The sequence below is a fragment of the Trachurus trachurus genome, assembly GCF_905171665.1.
Source record: "Trachurus trachurus genome assembly, chromosome: 12".
NCBI lineage: Eukaryota > Metazoa > Chordata > Actinopteri > Carangiformes > Carangidae > Trachurus > Trachurus trachurus.
In genome coordinates, this window is record NC_139908.1 from 24,145,962 (window position 1) to 24,167,940 (window position 21,979).

The 21,979-nt window shown below is 41.7% G+C and overlaps 1 protein-coding gene across 1 annotated transcript in view; it reads left to right on the forward strand.

Moving 5' to 3' along the window:
* The window catches only part of whrna (whirlin a), a gene marked incomplete at its 5' end in the record, with an annotated part of 162,336 nt that overhangs the window by 68,588 nt on the left and 71,769 nt on the right, over window positions 1–21,979 (forward strand). The window contains 2 exons of the mRNA XM_083984146.1: window positions 15,801–16,019; window positions 21,372–21,497. Coding sequence (XP_083840272.1) covers window positions 15,801–16,019; window positions 21,372–21,497 — 345 coding nt within the window. The remainder of the gene's footprint in view (window positions 1–15,800; window positions 16,020–21,371; window positions 21,498–21,979) is intronic.

Here is a 21,979-nt window from a genome sequence, read left to right on the forward strand (position 1 = left end):
CACAAACATGCTCCATAAAACTATAAATATACACGTCGTAACATCGTATGTGTTATACAACTTTAACGCTCCATGTATTGATTTTGGCTTTGTTGTAAATAGGGCTGCCACAAACGATTATTTTGATAGTCGACTAGTCACCGACTATTTTTTTCGATTAGTCGACTAATCGGATCATACGTAAATTGAATGTAAAACATAAAGCTTATCGCACCAGCATGCAGCTGCTCTTATATAGCTACCATCATTAGCTTTCAGCTTGAAGTGTTTAAGGTATATGCTAACTAAAAATAAAGACAATTAAGATGATAGTTCATTAAACTTTTATTGAAATATGCAGCTTTAACTGTAGCATAAAGTGCAAACAGCTGAGTAAAATAAAGATAAGGCACTGGCCTAAACAACACCAAAATAAATACTTAAAGGTTTTATAGGTTTTTCTTTCCTTCATTTGTCTCTGGCATTAAACATAGCTACATTTAAATAAAATGAGGTAGACACCTGAAACTAAGGAATTATTCACAATAATAAAGTTTTGGTAGGCCTATCATACAAATATAACTTGTGCTCAGTGTAAATAATAGTCGTTCTGTTAAAAAAAAATCGAATAGTTTATAAGACAATTGTCTTGTCTGAAAAAATGTAAATGTTCCCTTTTTACTGTCACAGAAGGAGAAACATGGAAAGACTCCACCAGAAAGTTCTGTGTGAAACTGTCAAAGTTCTGTGTGAAACTGTCAAATGAAAACAAGTGAAACTGAGGTGCAGCTCAAACTCTGCAAGGTGTGGACTGTGATGAAAAGCTACCGGAAAATATTGACGTAGATTTACGCCGGGAGAGAAGACTTCCTCGTTAAGATGAGCGCTCATTACGTGACGAGGACGCTGTGACCAGACGCGGTAACGTTCCAATATAAGTCCGCGGTTTTATTTTTAAATGACGAACGGCTGTTTTTCAGTCCGTGACCTAAAACGTTGGACCGGCGGTACCGCTCCTAGTAGCCTACCGCTTCTCATTTAAAATGACAGAGACAGAGAGAGAGAGAGAGAGAGGAGCGGTGGTGGTGGTGGTGGTGGTGGTGACGGTGGTGACGGTGGTGGCGGTGGCGGCGGTGGCGGCGGCGGCGGCGGGGGGCTACACCGGTGCCGCTTGATGAGGGACAAGACAGGTAGAGAGAGAAAAGAGAGAGAACACCTATGTGTACTCGCCTTGAATGAGTGAGTGCATGTGTGTGTGTGGTGGGCGGCTGTGGCGGCGGGTGCGTGTGTGGACGGTGCCGCAGCAGTTTTGAGAGAAAAACAAAGTTAAAAAAAATAAATAAAAAAAACGACGACGCATCGACTATTAAATTAGTTGTCGACGATTTTAATAGTCGACGTAGTCGTGACTAGTCGACTAATCGTGGCAGCCCTAGTTGTAAACAAATGTACATGGCCATGCAGACGGCTAGCAAAACAGCAGAAAAGCGACCGGACTTGCATAGTTCCCCTTTAAATTAACAGCTTCGTTAGTTGGACAAAACATGCGCTGCAAACACTCACAACACGCTGGATGTGTCTTCAGCAAACACAGTTTAGTGCTGAACCTGGACAGGGCACAGTTCAATATTTTGTGACTATTGAAGTTTAAAAAAAAATAAAATAACCTAAATAAAATAGAACCTGTAAACGCCTCCCAGCCAGTTTCATCACTTTGTCCCCATGGAGACACTTACATTGTGTTGTGAGTATTTGCAGTTTGATGTTTTCTGAATTTGTTTGTGTTTTGTTGATCTCTCAGGGCCACTGTATGTGCTGATTAAACCTGTTTAACTATAATCATCATAGCAGCTGCAACATTTCATATTGAATATTCTTCATTCCAAATAATAAAAACATCCTCATGCATTGTGACTGCTGTGTGCCGTGGACCCGGTGCATTGTGGGTCTATTTGTCAGAGCAACATAACTGTACCAATGTGGAAACAAGCAGATGAGATTCTAGTGTTTATTCTTTGTCGCTGAGTGTCACTTCATCGGCAGGCTCATAGGGACGCTCGCCACTGGTTACACGCTTTGACTTTTCCCCTGAAGGCACAAACGCACACACACACAGCTGATAGATGGATTGGACTTTGAAAATTGTGCCAACGCTGCACAGCACCGATGGCTATGATCCATTCACGCCGCTGACAGATCTGCTTTCCTCCCAGCCGCACTTGCATTTCCAACAAGCCATCAAACAAACACATTCCACTTTTGTTACAGCTCGCTTGTTCTCCAGTTGCTCACAAGGCTTGCTGTCACTGCAGGATGTTGTAATTGAACAAACACACGAGGGCCCAACCCACAACACAGCCGTGCCAAAATGAGTAATCACTCATTTTAATCTGCTCACCCGTTTTAAGCCGATATGAGCACAAAATTACATCTAATTTTGTTTTGGCGTCTTTTTGTTTTATACTTTGTTTGTGTTACCACAGACTTTGTGTGTTTGTGTGTTTACAAAAACACAGATTGAGCCAAAGTAATGATTCTCCCACAGTCCTGGTCAAAAAGATTGGCAGCCCTGAATATTATCTACAGGATTTAGAATATCCTCACAAATAAATGCATGAAACAATTTTGTATAATGTCAATGTTTGCTCAAATATCAAAGTAAAAATAAAAAGTCAGACAACAAAAAGGCTTTTATTGAGAAATGAAACACAGATGCAAAATGCAAATGAATTTAAATCACGTTCCAACCAATGACTGATGCACAAAAAGGGGTCGGTTGTTGTCAGTGGTGAAGATGGGAGCTGTCTGAGAGCATTAGAAATGCTATTATCACTATACATAATATAGGCTACCTCACTACAGATATATTGTTGAATTCACTGTCTTCACTTTGATGGTTTTAGTCTTAATTATTAACTGAAGACAAAACCAAGTAGGGCCTCATGTGTGAAGGAGCAAGCAGGATGACACTATGGAAACACAGGTACAAAATCAACTTCAATCAACTTTTATTTATACAGCACATTTAAAAAACCACAGGGGAGGCCAAAGTTCTTTACATTGAGACATAAAATAGGTTTAAGATTAACACATTGAGTGCCGCACTCCTTTCCAAAGTTTTAGTCAAGTGTACCGGCAATTTAGACGATTTTTGACGATTTTTGTAGAGCCACAGTGTATTCTATATTATTGCCACCAACACATACTGTTGCTCATTTGAAAGGTGAAACTTTCTACTTCAAATGGCGCCACTAAACAACAATAACACAGACGCTTTGGCTGAGAGACCATCACATTTTACCGTGGGAGGACACGGTGTTGCTCCAGAAGAAGACCGGGCGGGACTGTCGGCTGAGAGCTTCCTGTTTCGGCTCCGAGCTGCTGGAGCCTCGTGGGTGAGAGCAGAGCAGCTGCTGCATCCACATGCAGAACTCCGTTTGCAAAAGCCGAGTTATGATAAAAACTTCCAGATCGTGAGCTGTCATGAGTTTTTGATCGTCATCTATTTCAGTTCTGCTCGTCGTAGAGTCCCCAAATTTACACATAAACCGTGTTTCCACTGCAGGAGTTCCTGGTAAAGGGAGGGGGTAGGAACTTCTACAGGAACCGTCCTCTCACTCGGCCCTCTCGGTGGCCGTGTTTCCACTGCAGAGTCGGACCCCGCGGTGACGTCATGAGTTTCAATCGCCGCTTAATCGCTGTGTAATCATAACAACAACGGAGAAGAAGGATGGAAGGAGCTGAGGCCGTAGGCGCGTTTCTGGTTTGTGTGTTTGTGCACATGGCGGTTGATTGTAATCCTGCTTGAGTTTTTTTTTTTTTACTTTTCACGGCATTGTTTTGCGGCGTGATGGATCCCCAGTGTGTCGAAGTGCGCTGATATTTTCATTTCGCCGCGATGACTCAAACCCCCTCTGAATCTCCTCGGTGCCATAGACTACAATCAATGTCTGCATCTCGTCGTCGGTCCATTTGTGTACATCTTCCTGCTGTTTTCTTGTTGTTTACAGCGGTGTCTAGGCTAATGCTCCCCTTCTGCTCCCCCTTTTAAAAATGCCGGTTGGTTGTTTTTGTGCTTTCTGGTAGCGTCAGAGCCTGCTCTAGCTTTAGCCAATCAGCGCCGGGTTAACCTCGAGCCCCACCCAGGAGCTTTTCAGGGCCAACGGAGTACCTACCCTGGAGTAGGTACTCCGTTGGCCCCCGTAAAAGTTCCTGTAAATGGCCCTGTGGGGGAGGTTCCTGCAGTGGAAACACGCACCAACGGGGCTGGCCCCATAAAATTACCCCGAAGTTCCTGCAGTGGAAACGCGCCTATAAAGGTGTGTTAAAGTGTCTAGTTTCATAATTTAAAAAAAAAGCGAAAAACCTTAAATTACGTTTTTGGCACTCAAGGCATGGGAACGAAAAACGAGAAATTACATGGTTGGCACTCAATGAGTTCAGATAAAAGGCATAAAGACACAAACACAAAATCACTTCAAAAAACAGACAAACAAAAAGAAGCAAAAAACAGAATAAAGGAGCAAACAAGCTCACTGCAAGTGCTTTTTAGGGAATGACAGACAAAGGGGAGTAAAACGAAGGAGTAAAAGTGCGTTTTTAGAAGAGATTAAAAAACTGGAAGCAAGTACGCCTGTCTGACATTTAAAGGCAGCTCATTCCAAGTCTTGGGTGCAGCAGTGGCAAATGCTCTGTCACCTCTGAGCTTCAGCCTTGTTTTAGGGACTGTCAGCAGCAGCTGGTCGGCTGATCTTAGGGATCGGGATTGGCAGTAAGGCTGAAGCAAATCAGATAAATATAATGAAGCAAGGTTGTTCAGGCATTTAAACAATTAACAAAAGTTTAAAATTGATTCTGTGGTACACAGGGAGCCAGTGTAGGGACGCCAGGATGGGAGTGATGTGCTCACGCCTGCGGGTCTGGGTTAGCAGGCGTGCAGCAGAGTTCTGCACAAGCTGCAGGCGGGCAAGGGAAGCCTGGCTGATCCCTATGTACAAGGAATTACAGTAGTCAAGACGAGTCGTAATAAAAGCATTGATTAATTTCTCCAAGTCAGGTCTTGATAAAATAGGTTTCACCTTTGCTATCTGACGTAGTTGATAAAAAAATTGTTGTACTACACCACTGATCTGTTTCTCAAATTTAAAATCAGAATCAAACTTGACCCCCAGATTAGTGACACAGTCCTTGAGATACAGTGACAGAGAGCCAAGGTCAACGTTGGTTCGAACATCATTACTTCAGTTTTGTTCACATTAAGACTAAAAAAATTGAATGAGAGCCAAGCTTTGATGTCGTTAAGACAGTCTATGAGTGGTTGGACTGAGTAGGCATTGTTTTGTGCCAATGGAACATACATCTGGCAATCATCGGCATAAAAATGAAATGAGATGCTGTGTTTCCTAAAAACAGAACCGAGGGGGAGTAAGTAAAGAGCAAATAAAAGAGGGCCGAGGATTGAGCCCTGGGGCACCCCATGTGGAATAGGAGCTGTTGAAGACACAAAATTATCAAATTTTACACAGATGCTTCTGTCAGTTAAGTATGACCGGAACCAGTCAAATGGAAGACTTATGTCTCCTGAGTGTTTCATGAAGCCACAGGCTTTGTGGGATGATATTCATCTTATATTGATCTCATCATCTTATATTCATCATTGGAGCACCACAAACCCCCCTCTCAGAACTGTATAGCCGGTCTGTGATCAGGAAGGCCACCCTGATCACAGAAGACTCCTCCCACCCCCTTCACCACTGCTTCCAGCTGCTGCCATCAGGCAAACGCCATAAGGTCCCACTGGCCAGGAAAAACATCTACAAAAAATCTTTCATCCCCTCTGCAATAACCATCCTGAACAATAAGAAATGAACATTCTGCTGCCTTTAACAGCCCCCCCCTCCTTTTTTTAGAATGATTGCACAACATTGTTGTTTTTAATGTCTGTTTGTTTCTTAGTGTTTTTATTGAGCCTGTCAAAGACGAATTTCTGTCACTCGTGACAGACAATAAAGTTTATCTATCTATCTATCTATCTATCTTCCATGGACAGATGAAACATAGAGAGTAATACAGGGCATCAGTTTATTTATAGGCAACATAATTACAGTACACTCAAGGAAAAGAATGCCACCCCTCATGTAAAACACGGTGGAGGCTCTACCATGCTGCGGGGTTGGTCTGCTGCCTTTGGGACTAGAGGTAGTGAACGTATCAAAGAAATATTGAAATCTGAAGATGACTGAGACATTTTAGTGAGACATGTGTTCCTCAGGCCTAATTTTGTGTCACAAGTCTTAAGGTATTTCAGCAGGACGAAGCCTCACACCCAGCAGTACAGAGGAAAGGTTGAAAAGGATATTTTTCTTTTACACTGGCCAGGAATGAGTCCTGACCTAAATCCCCCTTTGGAGAGAGCTGATATGTGCCACTGCCAAAAGAAGTCCTGTAAACTTGAAAAGAGCACGAACAAATATCCACAGAAGAGGCAGACAGTACAGCAGACAGATGCTGGGAGTTTCTAGATAACTCCAAGAAACATTCAGAGACCGTCAATGCATCAATGGACATTCTCAGATATACACATTTATTCTCAATTATATACTTGTCACTAAGAGGGACCGATACCTTTGGCAAGGACAATGTGTGAAGATACTGTGACCTTTTATTTTACAGATTGGCACAGTTATTTTTAGAGCCAGAAAATCTGAGTCCGAGCAAAAAGTGTTGCAAAAGTCACCAACCATAACTGAGAGTGATAACCTACTACAACCTGCAAATGTAGCCCGCAGACAAATCTGTAATCCTTGAAGGCTTCTTAATGGAGCTACAAGTTTCAACAGTGCAACCATCATTTTATATGATGTGAGAGAATGTCTCATTTCCATTATGAATCTTCCACACATATGGATTAAAGTGACACACTCTGTCTTGTCTCCATTAGTTTGCAAGCTTGTGTTGGGGGGGGGGGTCATTTACATACTGAGCTCTGTTCCATCCACTGTATTTCATACTGAGCCACACTGGCTGTTGTTTGGCGGTTGTTCTTATGCATCAGACGTTTTTATAGTATATTGAACCTTTCTCATGTTTTGCTGCTGAGGGCCATTTCCGTCCTTGAGTAGTGTTTGGCAGCACCAGTATGTCTTCAAGGTTGAATTCACAATGAATGGCGTCCTGTTGTGTCTCGGGTGTTTGAGTCCGTATGTGTGTACAGGACATTAGAGACAATTCATCTTACCATTTCTATAAACTAGCCTCAGTATTTGGCCATGGAAGTTCCTGCTTGGTCAAAAGAAGAAAAAGAAATAGTTTTCCCTTCCCAGATAATTGATCATTTAGATGGTAATAAATTAAATTTGAGGTGCCCAGCTGAGTCAGACCCTCCTCGCCAACCTACTTTTGGGGCATGTTTGTTCAGTTTGCTTGTTCATAATTGCTTAGTTTGTGAAGTTGTTCCAAAAGCCTCCAGTTTTCCGTCCTAATTCAAACCACAAACGTCCAAGGCTCAAGGAGAAAGAGAAAAGTTTAGAGGTCAAAGCTCCAGCAACACTTTAAAGGGACAGTATGTGAGATTTACCCCCATCTAGCGGTGCGGTTGCATGTCGGCACGTATTCTTGCTGTTGCGTTTACGTAAACTCGGGCAGAAGTCAGAAAAACAACACACGCTGCATGTATCAGGATAAACAAGCCTCTATGTAAACAAACGGTCCGCCAGCACGAGGCAAAACAATACAGGCGTGACAATATGTTGTCATGGTGATGTCGTATTGTTTACCTGACCCACGTTTTACCGGCTTTCTCTCGTCGAGTAAAATAACATCCAGTTGGTTTGCCGACGGCGTCACTCACGGCGTCATTCAGGTGTCTGACTGCACCTGAAGGCAACACCAGTGCCTCCGTCCTTCCTCACACTAGCTACACGGTGGTGACAGTTTTAACAGGCGCTGTCTGGAAAACTTTCTCCCCGAGCCGAGAAGCTCCGGCGGCCCGAGTTTGAGGTTACTTACAGCCACGGTGACACTGAACGTAAAACATGGCGATTCAACATGGCAGAGAAGGTTCTGTATGTTTGTAACGACTTGTAACATCTCATTCTGAGGTACAAGAAAGCGCTCGTTTGTATGCGGGCGCGATTCCACTTCAGTGAAATACGTATTTATGAAAGCGATATTTGATTTTTGTCAATAAAAAGCCAATAAAGTCCCATACTGTCCCTTTAAGTAAAACAGAAGAATTTTTTTTGATCAACATGTTTTGGCTGTGGTTGCCACCTGTCCTGGTTTTTTCCAAGACTGTTCTCTTTTTTGCGCAATAACCCTGTAAAATGAATGTTCTTTCCAACAAACCAAACAGTTTGTTTTGTTTTCTGTGATAATACCCTTTTTTTTTAGATAAACCATCATCAATTGCTACTTTGTTATATTCCTGGTTATATTGAATCCTGTGTTTATAAATGGATGAAAATGGGTAGAAACTGCTGCATGCCTCCACACTGGTCTCTGTGACCCCACCTTGAATTCAGGGTGAGGATTGAGCAGGGTGTCAGCAGGAGTCTTAGTAAAACAGAACAAACGGCATGTGGTTAGCACACTGAGCCCTTCACAGTGAGTCTGGTTCAACTCCTGGCTGACATGCCTCAAAATAAAACCACCCAGTGAATGTCCCAGTGTTTCACTCCATCACGGTAAACTTAGTTTCAGTTGGCTTTCATTGGAATCTTCACAAAACACATTACACATGTTGGGCAAGGTCCCTTTAGGTGCACTTCTTCAGGCGATGAGCTGAACATGGTGGTAACTATGGTGCACAATTGTGTCAACATATGTCTTTACATACGTATGATTGGCTCATTTATATTATCTCTGTCCAATACTTACCCTATTGAAATGTTTCTTTATTTTGTTTTATGATGACTGTGGTGAAGTGATCATCTGAACTCATAAACATGACATAGTTTAAAATGCAATATTTTGGCATGGGGTTGTTTTTATAATAGAATAATGGGGGTGAATTCAAAACAGTGGATTTTTATGTGTGTGTGTTTGTGTGTAGTGATCTCCTGTGGGCTGACAGATCTCTTCTGACAGCAGTAAATGAGCAGGGTGAAACCAATCTGCCCGGCTGCTTTTTTGGTTTCCCTTCGTTTCCATGCCGGTATCTTTTTCATACATCACATCTGTGTGTTTGTGTGTTTGCTTGTGTGTGTGTGTGTGTAACTAAGGTGCCACGCTTTGGTGCACTTGTGCTTGCCTGTGCGTTTTGCGTTATGTGTTTTTATGACAACTTATCAAATGTTCAATTAGCAGGAACAATTATCGCTGAGTGGTTTCAGCTCTGAAGCCAAATCTTCTGCCAGCGGCAAAGAAGAAATGCTTCCAGTAGAACACTGCTGGAGTGTTTTCTTCATAAATCCACCTGTCCAAAGGAAAACCTTAGTTGAACCCTCATGAAAGCAGAGACTTTGTGTTCTTGAAAATGCCATATGGTAGAGCAATGGGATTTACGTATATTTGGGGCCCAGTGTTACCAACTACCGTAAGCATTTTTATTACATTTTTGGTGACATTTAAGACACGTATAGGGATTACTTATGCATCAGTATCATCATTGTCATGTCGGAGTACTTCGGGTTAGGGAAATCTTTACTTTTCTCACTGTAAACTTGAACGTGTGTTAGTGTAACAAACTGTTACCTCACCTAATTTTCTGCCTTAATTGTTGTCGATGTCCTACATGACACGAGTAATTCATGTTCACATTGTACAGCGTCCGCCACACGCCTCATTTCCTTTCACTACAGATTTGGTTACTTAACTTTGAATGAAAAAGCTACAATGTTGGAATACACCTACTAGAAATTACAGGATCTTGAAGTATAATTAACCTGCAGCACCTAATCCGTTCTTTATAAGATGTTATTGTGACTGACTGGATCACATTTTTATAACGTAATGAGCTATACGTTAAATATTTACATGTTTGGCAAGTCATAAATATGATGATACTGAATGTGTCAGTGTCTTTAGACTCCTGCAGCCACTGGTTAGGTGTAAGGAAAGATCATGATCTGGTTGAACACGGAAAAGGTTCAGTGACTTCAGACACAACTTATTTACCAAAAACACTTTCTTTAACTCGCGCTTTTTTTTCCTAGACCATAAGCAGGAGTGTGGACCTGAACCCTGGTCTCTGTTGTGACAGTTACGTGCTTACCCTATGTATGTGTGACCCCGTTTACATGTACGAGTTTGTGTACATATACTGTAGGTAAGTGGTCTTAGACTTTTTGACGTCAGGTACTTGTTTATATTTGGTGGTTAAAGACATAGGAGGTGAGTCATAACCAAATGTTCATTCTAACAGAGCCTCTAGAAGTTGCCAGAAAGACGACCATCTCAGCAGCACTCCATCAATCAGGTGGAGTGGCCAGAAGGAAGCCACTTAGAGTTATGACAGCTCGCTTGGAGTTTGCCAAACAACATTTAAAGGACTCTGAGAGCACAAGGAGAAGGATTCTCTGCTCTGATGAGACAAAAAGTGAATCCTCTGGGCAGAGCTCCAGACACCATGTCTCTTGAACACCAGGCGCTGCTCATCACCTGGATAATTCCATCCCTATGGAGGAGCATGGTGGTGGCAGCATCATGCTGTGTGTGTGTGTGTGGGGGGGGCACAATTCACCTCTCACCATGACAACGATCTGATGCATAAAGTCAATCAAAGCCCAGACTTAAACTTAAGAACTAAAGATTGCAGTGAGTCCTCAGACGTTTCTGATCACCTGGGAAAAATGGGACAAACTCTCTAAATCCAGATGTGCAAAGCGTATTTAAGCAATATATCAAGACAGGCCGTGGTATATGCTCATTATACCACGGCTAAGGGGCGTTGTTCGGCCCGACGTGAAGCGGACTGAATTAAGGACTGAGTACATTTGAAAATGAGAGATTTCCATTTTGAGTGTTTAAAGCAATACTTACCTTTCTGGAACTTTTGCACATTTCTTTGTCTAAGTTAAAATGATATTAATAATCTGATGATACATTAAAATGTAAGAGAACCCCAACAGGGTTAAAAACTCATAATTTTTTCATTCTCATATAATTCTGAGAAAAGTCTGACCAATAATATTATTCGGTCCGATTACTAAGATTTGACGAGCGACCGAACCTACTTAATATGTAATCACTTTGTGCACTCCTCTCCTCCTCTCCCCCCTCCCGACCAGGAAGAACGCTTATTGACAGAGCAGTAGCAGGACACAGAGAGCAGAGGAGACTAGAGTCACAACACAACACACTAGAAAGAAGGTTTTTGGAAATAAATAGTTTTTTAAAAGACCAATAACTGCAGCCGCAGCTGGTCGCGGAGTTTCATGTCTGATATTGTAACGTTGATAGTGAGCAGCCCCGAGTGATACGTAAACACAGGACGTCACATGTGTCAATCATAGACTGTAGGTGTCAATAAAGCATCCAGTGCTAACGGCTAGGCTACTGTTAGCTCCCTTAGCTCTGTGAGTTCTCAGCGGTCCGGACCCGGTTGAACTCCGGACCGGCGCGGCTCGACTCGGCTCGGTCTGGATTTATTTTCGGCCTGAACCAGCGCATCAGGTGGCGCTGGTCCGGGCCGCCAGCCCGGCTCGTTGAGAACTGTAATCTGTAACAATCGCTTCCCCTGCGTCTCCAGTAGCAGTAGGCTAACAACAGTTTATTATAAAACTCATCAGTCATCATCACGGAGTCCGTTTATACGGTTTAAAACTCCGGTGTTGTGTTTGTTTGTGTTGTTCCCGTTTCACTCGCGTTCCTGTTCTGTTTACCGTTGCCATGCCAACGCATGCAGCAGGGAGGGAGGGGGCTCGTGGAGATGCGGCAGGAGGGAGAGGTGGGTGGGACTTGTGAGGGAGGTGGAGCTGTTGATTTTCAAATGTTTGTGCTGTGCTGAGTGAAATGCCAGATCGGTAAGTATTGCTTTAATGAAAAGTAATTATATTGTGATTATAAGGCAGTTATTGCAATTACACCAATTACACAAATGTGTTTTCACTTTGTCATCATGGGTTATTGAGTATAATGACTAAAATGGCAGTGTTATCCACTGACAGTTCAAATTTCTACAGAATTATTTAAGGACCCTCCATGTGTGTCTGCATGCGTGTGTTGATATAAGTTGATATTTCATTTACTATGTATATCTGTATGTTTCTATGTATTGGCTGTGGAAACAATGTCCCTCTGGGACTGTAAACACTCTGTATCTTTTAATTAATTCTTCCCAGCTGTTAACTGGTGAAAACCTTTTCAGACTTGTTAATGTGCAAATTATCAGCTTGTCTGAATTTCTTTCTCATTCTGTAATCAAAATTTCCAGCACATTTTTAAATAGCAAATAGTTGCATGGTCATGTCACCCATTTGCATATTTAACACATGGACCCGGCTAATTAATTCTATTCACGGTACTTTTGTGTAGACTTGTATGTTTGCAGTAGTATTGGGGCCATTCGATAGATCCTCTTTACATAAACAGACTGTACGGTTTAATCCTTCATGCCACACGTCAAGTCTCTTGTTCCGCTGTAATTTTCCTGACACCGGCTACCTTTAAACCTCCTCCATTATATGACCATGCATTTCTAAGTGATGGAATTGGATGGCCTCTACTGCTTGGCTTTGGGGCAGTCAGCTTTTCGTGTATGAAATGGATTGCCTCGACTCTTATGAGAGCGTATTGTTTTTTTCCGCAGCATCGTCTGAAAACAGCTTACCTGCCATCGCCATTTCCCATTACGTCCCGCTGTATATCCCAATATTTTTCCAGTGCGGTTTGTTTTGATTGCATAGTAGAGCCTATAGCTTCACCAGCACAGTGTGACGCGATCAGCACTTTGCTGCAGGGGACAATGCATCAGGACCACGGTACCAAGCCTGCTTCGTCAATTACTGCTGCTTCTTATTCACAGGACGGAGCAGCCTGTTAAACATGCTGCCCTCCCTTCGCCGCCCCTATTACCCACCGTCTTTCCTTTGTCTCCTTCAGTGTCATGTTGCCCCTAACTCCCGGCACTCCCCCTTCTCATTGCATCGAAACACTGCTCATTTAGCTTTCTGCCTCCATTTCCTCTGAACGCAGTTAAATTTCTCAGACCAGCACTCACCATGATGCCTGTTTGGAGCTGTAAATCAAAGTGTTGCTATTTAGCTGGTTGGCAAAATGTCTATGTGAGAAACTGTGGCTGTGTATTGCCGTGTCCCAGTTCCATAATAATAGTGTACGATGTGTCCCACATACTTCAGATTATGCAGGTTTTGCAGTTAGTGTAGGATAAATCAATACACTTTGATACCGTTTGATACTAACAAGGAATCAGGTAAAGTGTTGATGGATGTCAGACTACCAGCTGAGCTCTTGAAATATTTAGTACATTAGCTTTTGTATTCTGCAGTCAGTCTTCCTAGAGCTCCTCTCTTCACCTTCTTTGTGCCACATGTGCAGCGTGTTCACTCTGCATTAAGTGCGGTCTTGCTTTTCCCATGACCCCCAGGTGACGAGTGGTGCTTCAGATGGATGTGTCACTTGTCATGTATCCTGTAGATGACCTTTACCCTCAACAGCGTCAATTTAGAGTGATGAAACCAAAAGACAGGCAATTATACTTTTTCACTTCATGTTATTTCTTCTTATTTCCTTCTTTGAGATCTTATCTGAGTTTGCAACATACAGTTTGTTAATTGGCATTTGAGGAGAAGCATCTTCTGCTTCCCTGTACGCACTGTGGGAAGAAGACTGACGCGTTTCTTGATTTGGTTCACTGGAGGCAGGAATGGAGGGATTATGTGTTTAGTTGCCGCTCGTTTGATTTTACACACACACAGCTACTTTGGGAAGTTTTTTTTTTTGCACTGCCCTTTCACAGAAGAGTCAGCACTTTCAGCATGACTGTTTTGATTGAATAAATATGAAAGCTAAAGAGAAAGTATAAGCATAAAAGTAATAACAGATTTCAGACTGAAGTGGGCACTTTGTCCTCTAAACACACACACACACACACACACACACACTGATGAGGAATGCAGCATCAACAGCAGAATCTTTTTCTTGATAGTAACACTGAAGTTGCACAGACCTTCAAATATAAAATGACAAAAAAATCTTTAATCTAGAAAGGAGAGAGACAGGATATTTCTGTTTAGCCTACGTCTCTGTCTATCTCCAGCTAGTGTAAAGTGTTCATGGGGTCTATGCCACATCACTTAGAATCAAAAAGAGATGCAGTTGAGATTTGTCTCCTCTCCTGTTTGATGTACAGCAGGCATGTACAGTACAAACTATGGCACAAAGGGCCGTGGGGCAGCAGGTTTTTGTTCCAGTGAATCAAGAGCACACAGTTTGAGCAATCAACCGTCTGAAGACTGAGATCAGTTGATTAAATGTGTTGAGTCTAGTGTGGAACAGAAACCTGCAGCCACACAGCCCTTTGTGGAATAGTTTGGACATGCCTGAAGAGCTCAAAAGGGTCCTGAATTTGGTGATGGTTGGCTAAAGCCTCACCTATTTATCATCCTTTTTGCTATAGAACGTGATGTCCGCTTAAACATCAATACAATAATACAGTATGTTGATAAAATCATTGTTAAGTGAACCTTAAGCGCTGTTTATATCCACCTTACCAGGTCCCTTAAACCTTTAAACTCCCTAGCTAGTTCATTTTTTCTCTCCCTACAAGATTTGAGTTGAGAAGCTTTCTCCAATAAGCCAACATCAGCCTTCATGAGACTGTGACACCCAGAAATTTGACCTCCACAATAACATGGATCCACTTTGTGGGTCACGAACCTGTGTAGGACATGGGGATAGGAGCTGCAGGACGGTACTGGATAAGAAGACGTTTGACCTGTTACTCAGTGGGGATAATTAATAGTGAAGAACATTTGCAATTAGTATAATGCATTTAGACACATTGTGATTTGATATTGATCCTTGATGCATGATTTGACAGTCTATTGTCTTTATACATTAACACACTGTGTCATTCCTTTCAAAACTCCAAATCTGTTAAAACATGACATTAGTGCACGATCTTCCACAAAGGTCAATAATGTCAGTTTTCAAAGCATCAATGTTTGTGATCATCATGGAAATGAAAGCAAAGGTCTTGTCTGTTTGGCGGCACACAAGGATTATTTGATCAACTCCATTCAGTTTGATTTCTCCAGACCTCCAGGAATACATTGATCTGCAGAGGGATTGCACATACACAGAGCGATCAGAAGGCAATGAGGCCCAGTGAAGAGCAGTTTTTCATTAAAAATGTGTTTGAAATGTGTGTGTGTGTGAGTGTTAGGTCATTTAGATTTTTTTTTTTCGAGGAGTGAAGAAGCGCTGAAAAATTGGTTGCTTCTCTGTGATCTTTAATTTTCTGCCAAATATCTTTCAGTCTGTTTTAATGCTGTGTCTCTTTATTTTTTTTAATAGTATATTTTGTAGAGAGACAGGAAATGGGGAGGCAGAGAGAGGGGGAATGACATGCAGCAAAGGGCCGCCTGAGTCAGGATTCGATACGGGCCCGGCTGCGGCGAGGACTGTAGCCTGTGCACATGGGGCGCCTGCTCTACCAACCAAGCTAAACGACGCCCTGTGCCTCTTTAATATTCATTGTTATAACCTCTATGTTGTGCCTGTACTTGTATGTATGAGGGAGTATGTGAGGGCCTCTTAAAATCAAATTAAATTGACTGAATCGTGGATTCATGCATACTCTTTGCTCTTTAAACTTGAAGTCTTGAATGACTTTTTTTCCTCTCCTCTCCTCTCCTCAGGTGCTGAAAGGCAGTAAAAAGCTTTGTCTATCTGTGCGTTCAGTCGGACGAATTCCTGGCGGCTACGTCACCAACCATGTTTATACCTGGGTGGACCCTCAGGGTCGGAGCGTGTCTCCTCCTCCTGACCTTCCTGAACATCGCAGTGCAACACTGAGGAGGAATGACAGCCAGCGGCGCAGCAACATGCAGCTTCTACAGGAGGGAGACGAGAAGAAGGTGAGACTTGATGTGGAGAGCAAAACAATAAACAAATAGATTTCAGGGCCTTCTTTTTTAAAACAAATCTTAGTTGTATCTTCAAAGGAATAATGTTATCAGGGGAAGTAAATATATTCAAATTTTGAATAACTTGTCTCCAGCATTATGTAAAAGAAGTTGTAACTTTAATTCTTTTATAGGTGGCCATGACATAAATTCATTCAAAACATTTGCACACCCTTGTACACCCTCATTTGCACCCATTAGGCACTTTTAACATTTGCTGTTACTATCATCAAATGACTTGCAAATGAAATATTCATGAATATAAAAACGGCAAGCTAAATTAAGCTGCACTAAAGTAAGCAACACAGTCTAAAAGCGTTTCATCCATACATCACACATAACAATTATCATAAAAAAATGATATCCAACTTTCTCTAAAGGCACAGACTAAAATGTAGCTGCTGTAACAGGCTTCAAGCTGTGAACCGACCTTAAGACTGAGACAGGGAAGTCTCATACTCACATTCAGCACAGTGAGTTTTCACTCACTGTGTCTCTCCACTGTACTTAACAGCACAGTGCAGCATATGGCGCATATGTACCTTTAGTAAATTTGAATGGAGGGATAAACCATCCAACTTTTGTTACAGTACTTGTAGTCTGACATGGCTATTTTTATCCTGGAAAATACTGTGGTTGTTTTTCAAACAAACTACTCACCAAAACCATTTACTGTATATTTAAGATGACAAATAGATTTTATTTTTATTTGCAGAATCATTCTTTAGCTTTATCTGCTCTGCAAACCCAGGCTTTACAGTTCTTTCTACAATAGCTGAAACACAGTTCTCACAATCACAAATACAAAAGCAACATTCAAACTACATTTACCAAGCTACTGATTCGTCATCCAAAAGGAAACAAACACCTCAAAGCAGTTTCATATGTGATAAAAAAAAATGTATCACTCCACAATACAGAGATAATAGGCAACACAGAGTATGTATAATGTTTTCTAAAAAAAGATGTTTGCAACTCAGTTATAATTACAGTCCTGGGAGAAATACTTGACATTACATTACCTATTGTGTGTACTGTAAGCATTGTCGTATTAAATATCTGGATCCAGTCCTCACAAACACTAAAACATCACAAGACACAAGGCAAAACGGACAAATAAAAAGCACATGACACAGTGAATCTACAAAATCAAACTCAAGATGTTAATCATCATTCATCAACGGTGCACAGTGTGTTTGACTGAGTGAAAATGTGTTGTGCAAAAAGGTGAATTGAGGACTGCAACTTGTCTAATCAGATGAGACTCGTTTATGGTTTTACCAAACAAGTGATTGATTCAATAAATGGGTTCAGGCCACTGAGGATGTGGTTCAGAGAGTGGGATTTGGTGTTTTAGCAATTCAGACAAACTGGAATTGATTCAAGTGGAAAGAATATTTCAACTTATCCACACAGCGTTCCCAAGTGGTATCATGCAGTCAGTGCTATGAAAAAGGCAGAGTAAAACAGCTGGTTGTATTGATAAGATGGCATGTTACTAATATAATAGAAATACAGATAAATGTTGATGTTGACCCCTCTCAATTCCTGCAGCTCTATTGAACCTGACATTGGGACTGCTTCAATAGGCTGTCGTCCCTGAGGATCATCCATCCAATCCATAAAGATGTGCATGCATGTTCTTTTGGCGTTTACAGTCATATATCTGGTACCTTTAAAAAAAACAATGCAGGGAAACTATAGAAAGCCAAAGCACAATGCTCTGTGTTGGTTACACAATAGCACACTTACTGTAATTTCCTGGTGAGATTTCATACTAAGTGACAGAGAAATTGCACAGTGAAAGCAAGGCTTATAAGGGACCAATAGAAATGCCAGCAGTGTCGTTATTCTATAGCCATTAGATTGTGTAATCACCATTTACTTCTTTATATAATGGCCAATTAAATCTAAAAACCTGTTTATTGCCATTTTAAACAGCTATAGTGCTTCCCATGAGTCAGAGAGTCATGTGGTCATCTGGTTCCAACATGGCTGACTGCGACAGTCGGGAGGAGTAGAAGTAAATTATTATAGCTAAACTCTGTAATGGGCAAAATATGATGGACAAAATCAAAAACAAACAATAACAGTAATTGGGGGTTAACTCCTGTAGACCTCCACCTTCCCACCACCTCAGGGCTCGCAGGAAAGGAGCTGTCAGAGCTGTTTGAAAGATTTATTACACGAGAACTTTCAATTTTTCAGCAGCTGAAAGCCTCACATTAATCTTGACTGCTCCAGCTACATTAATACTGGCTGTAGTTAATACCATGCAGATAGCGTTTCAAAAATATTAATCCTACAGATAGTTTGCCTATTGTACCCTCCGTACTTCTGTTTAAAAAAGAAATGAATATCCAATTCTGATATTGAGGTTCTTTGAGTGAGTTGGTCATTTAGAATAAGAAGAGGTAAAGCTAGTTTTGTCCATGTGTGTCTGCATTTGAAAGGAAACTCTCTGAAGTTCCCAGGTGGTTGCTGGAATTTAAATCTCTGTGTTAAGCTACAACACAGAGTCTTTGATACACAGGAACCTGAAGGTCAAAACTGCTGTTGCTATTACATTCATATACTGCAGCTGATATAAGCTGGCATGTGTCAAAACTGGCCTGACAATGACGGAGCAGCCTGTGGGGAATCTGCAGTGTGCTCAGCATGCAATCGTTTGAGAATATGTATAACCCCGACCAATGACATGCTTCAACATCAGCAACAAAGGTATTCTTGTCAGGTGGTACCACATCTATGCCTTTGGTGCTTTGATTCGAAACGCCATCCAAGGCTACCACACTGGTTCTTCAGTGCAGTGTCTGTCATCCTAGTTCCAGGTGTTGCTCCTGGCATCACGGCATTAGCTGTTGATACAGCGCTGATTTCCCTCATAACGTGTAATTTGAGAATCTTGTCTGTGGTTAAGTGCACTTGTCATTCCCAGACAATGTCTCTATGAATCCTGCATCTGATTCCACCGCTTAGAAAACAGACACAGGGACTCCTCTTCGATAGAAAGATCATATTATATTGAATCGATTCCATAACAGCTGATGCCAGGGAACACTATGAGCCTAAAGAGCTGCCTTGTGCTACTAATAAAAGAAGGATGAGTCTGGTAATTAAAACTATTCTCCATGCCGTGCATAAATGTCAAAGGGAACACCAATGCCTCCGTATTCCCACTGAGCACTGGCTCACCTCCAGTAAGCAGACAGTTATTAAAGGGCTACAGCACCATATGCACTGAATGAAAGTTAGATTTCTACACCAGATGCCAACCTTGCAGCAGCAGGAAAATGAGAAACGGACATTAGTTTATAGAGATATTTGCATATGTGTCATCTTGTGGCCGCTAGGGTGCAACTGATTCCCCCTTTTCAATCTTGGCAACGGACGGACGCATTAGATCAAACCCAGTAACGAAGGGGCTTATTGTGATGAAGGAAGAATATAATTTTGGTTTTGGCCCACGACTCGACGTCTCCCAGTGGACAATGTAAACTTTAATGCAGTCTCTTTGCTTTCTCAATGTACATATTTTGGAACTGCTGAGTTCATCCAAGTAGCCATTAGTGAGAGACGGGGCGATGTTTTTAAAATGAACCCTGGATAATAGCTGCATTCTAACAACTTGTAAATGTCTTTGAGAACTACGGTATACTTTATTCCTCCAAGATAAAGACATCTTTGGATATGATCAAGTAGTAACTGAGTAAGTGAAGTACAGTAAGCAAGTAAATACTTGTAAGTAAAGATTTTGGATTCACGCCGCTGATTCTGACAGGAAATAAGGCAGCTAAAGGCTCCAGGACCAAAGCAAATAGCTGCAGAGTTAAGGGACACTTGACGAAATGACCCAGAAGCACCAAACACAGATGAGCAGATTACACCTGCCAGTGGGTTAAAATACTATAAGCAGTTTTTCAGACAAATGAACCCTTCATCAAACTCTGTAGCCCCCAGAACAGACTGCAAATAGACCTTAGTCTTCAATCAGGTCTGGAAGCAGAGCTTAATATCTACAATATAGCTTCTCCACAGTATATGTATGAAGCAGTCATCTTTCATTGTGTGCAGAAATTACCTTGGGCTAAAGCGGCTTCATCACAGCAAATCAGGCAATTCAGAAAAATCTATAAATACAAGTAGCATGAAGACACAGTTCCAGGTAAAAACGTAACCTCAGACATTTGTGTGGGGCATTTGAGACTGGATTTCAGCAGCTGTTACAAATGTTCAGGTCCTTCTTTAGAGAGACGTAACTTGAGGGTGACTTTATGTTGAGCAATAACGCGTCTAGCAGACCCTAAAAGTCACAGAAGAAGTATTTATTGATGCTTTTAGTCAAGGTCATTTCCTCTTCTTTATGTCAAGTGATGCTCTGGTTTCTTGTTACAGGGTTTCTCAGGGGGACGTGTCTTGTCCACTCGGCTGTGAAATGCATCATATTTTACTTTGTAAAAGTTGTATCTGATTTGTGCAGAAAGCAGGTGGGAGGGGACGCTGTCATTAATCTATGTGGGTATGGTTATAATACCTTCACCCCTCAATTTAATAGATGGATTATCAGCAAATTACTTTTTCCTCATCACAGGGTCCTTGTTGAGGTGGTTTTCACTGAAACATATGTTTTTTAAATTGTGAAGATACCAAAATACCTTGGAAGCACAGCCTCTGAACATTCATCCCAAAGCTGTTTGTCCTCTAGAGAAGGGAAACGTTTTAGATGTAAATGTTAGAGATGCACTGCTGGACAGACGCCATTACAGCTTCTTTCACCCCAGTTAAATACTGCAGTGTTTACGCTGAACCTCCAGCTTTCTTTTGAATGTTGCTTCATTGTTTGGGCCTCCTCTGCTAATGACATTGCAACGATGATTGCAGCAATAACACAAATGTTAATATAAATAAAAGTAATCGATTTTTTTCAGATTATAAAAACGCGCCCTGTAAACAGACTTGATTGACCAATTCAAAGCGTCATTCCTCCAGTCAAAATGGATTCGGCTGCCTCATTACTGGCTCTGAGTAACCACATCTAAGTAGCTCCTGAAATTCTTTATTTGCTGCCGACAAATCCCGGCTCAGAGCAAGGCTGTCATTTTCTCCGTGCATTGTGTTTCACACATCTCCATTTCGCTGTGAACAGATCGACACCAGAAGAAAATCTGGCAGCCTGTCAGGCAGCACAATTGAGGCTGCAAATGTGGTTTTAAAATCTCAATATTTAAGGAGCGTCTGGTTCACACTTGTATTTCAGATATTTAACTTTAAACCTCCTGTTTTCTCTGTCTTGTTTTTTAACAGGTCAACTTGGTTTTGGATGACGGCCGCTCTCTTGGTCTAATGATCCGGGGGGGAGCAGAGTATGCTTTGGGTATTTACATCACTGGAGTGGACCAGGGATCAGCAGCAGAGTGTGGAGGACTCAAGGTATTGGTCTATCCTTCACTCACTGTCACACTTTGATCTACCATATAAAATCCGTGACGCTTTAGAGTGGAGTTGTTGTTTGTTTGTGAGACAGCTGGGGAATACACATGATAACTCTATCCTATACTCAGCCTTTGATGCTTTCTATTCTGAGACCTTATACACTTAAAGGGATACTTCACCCAAAATCGATAATTCACCAATTTTCTACTCACTAGGGTTCCAGGGGGGGTCCGGATGGCAATTTTCATATAATTGCGGCAGAATTGAATTGTCCAAAACACACACTATGAAACATCCAAATACCTCCATACTGCTCGTCTGTACTGACCTAAGTGTCGCGGGATTTGTGGCAAGATGGTCTTCAGGACACTTGGGTCAGTACGGACGAGCAGTATGGAGGTATTTGGATGTTTCATAGTGTGTGTTTTGGACAATTCCAAAGTGAACTCTATCCGCCACCATTATATGGAAATCCGTTG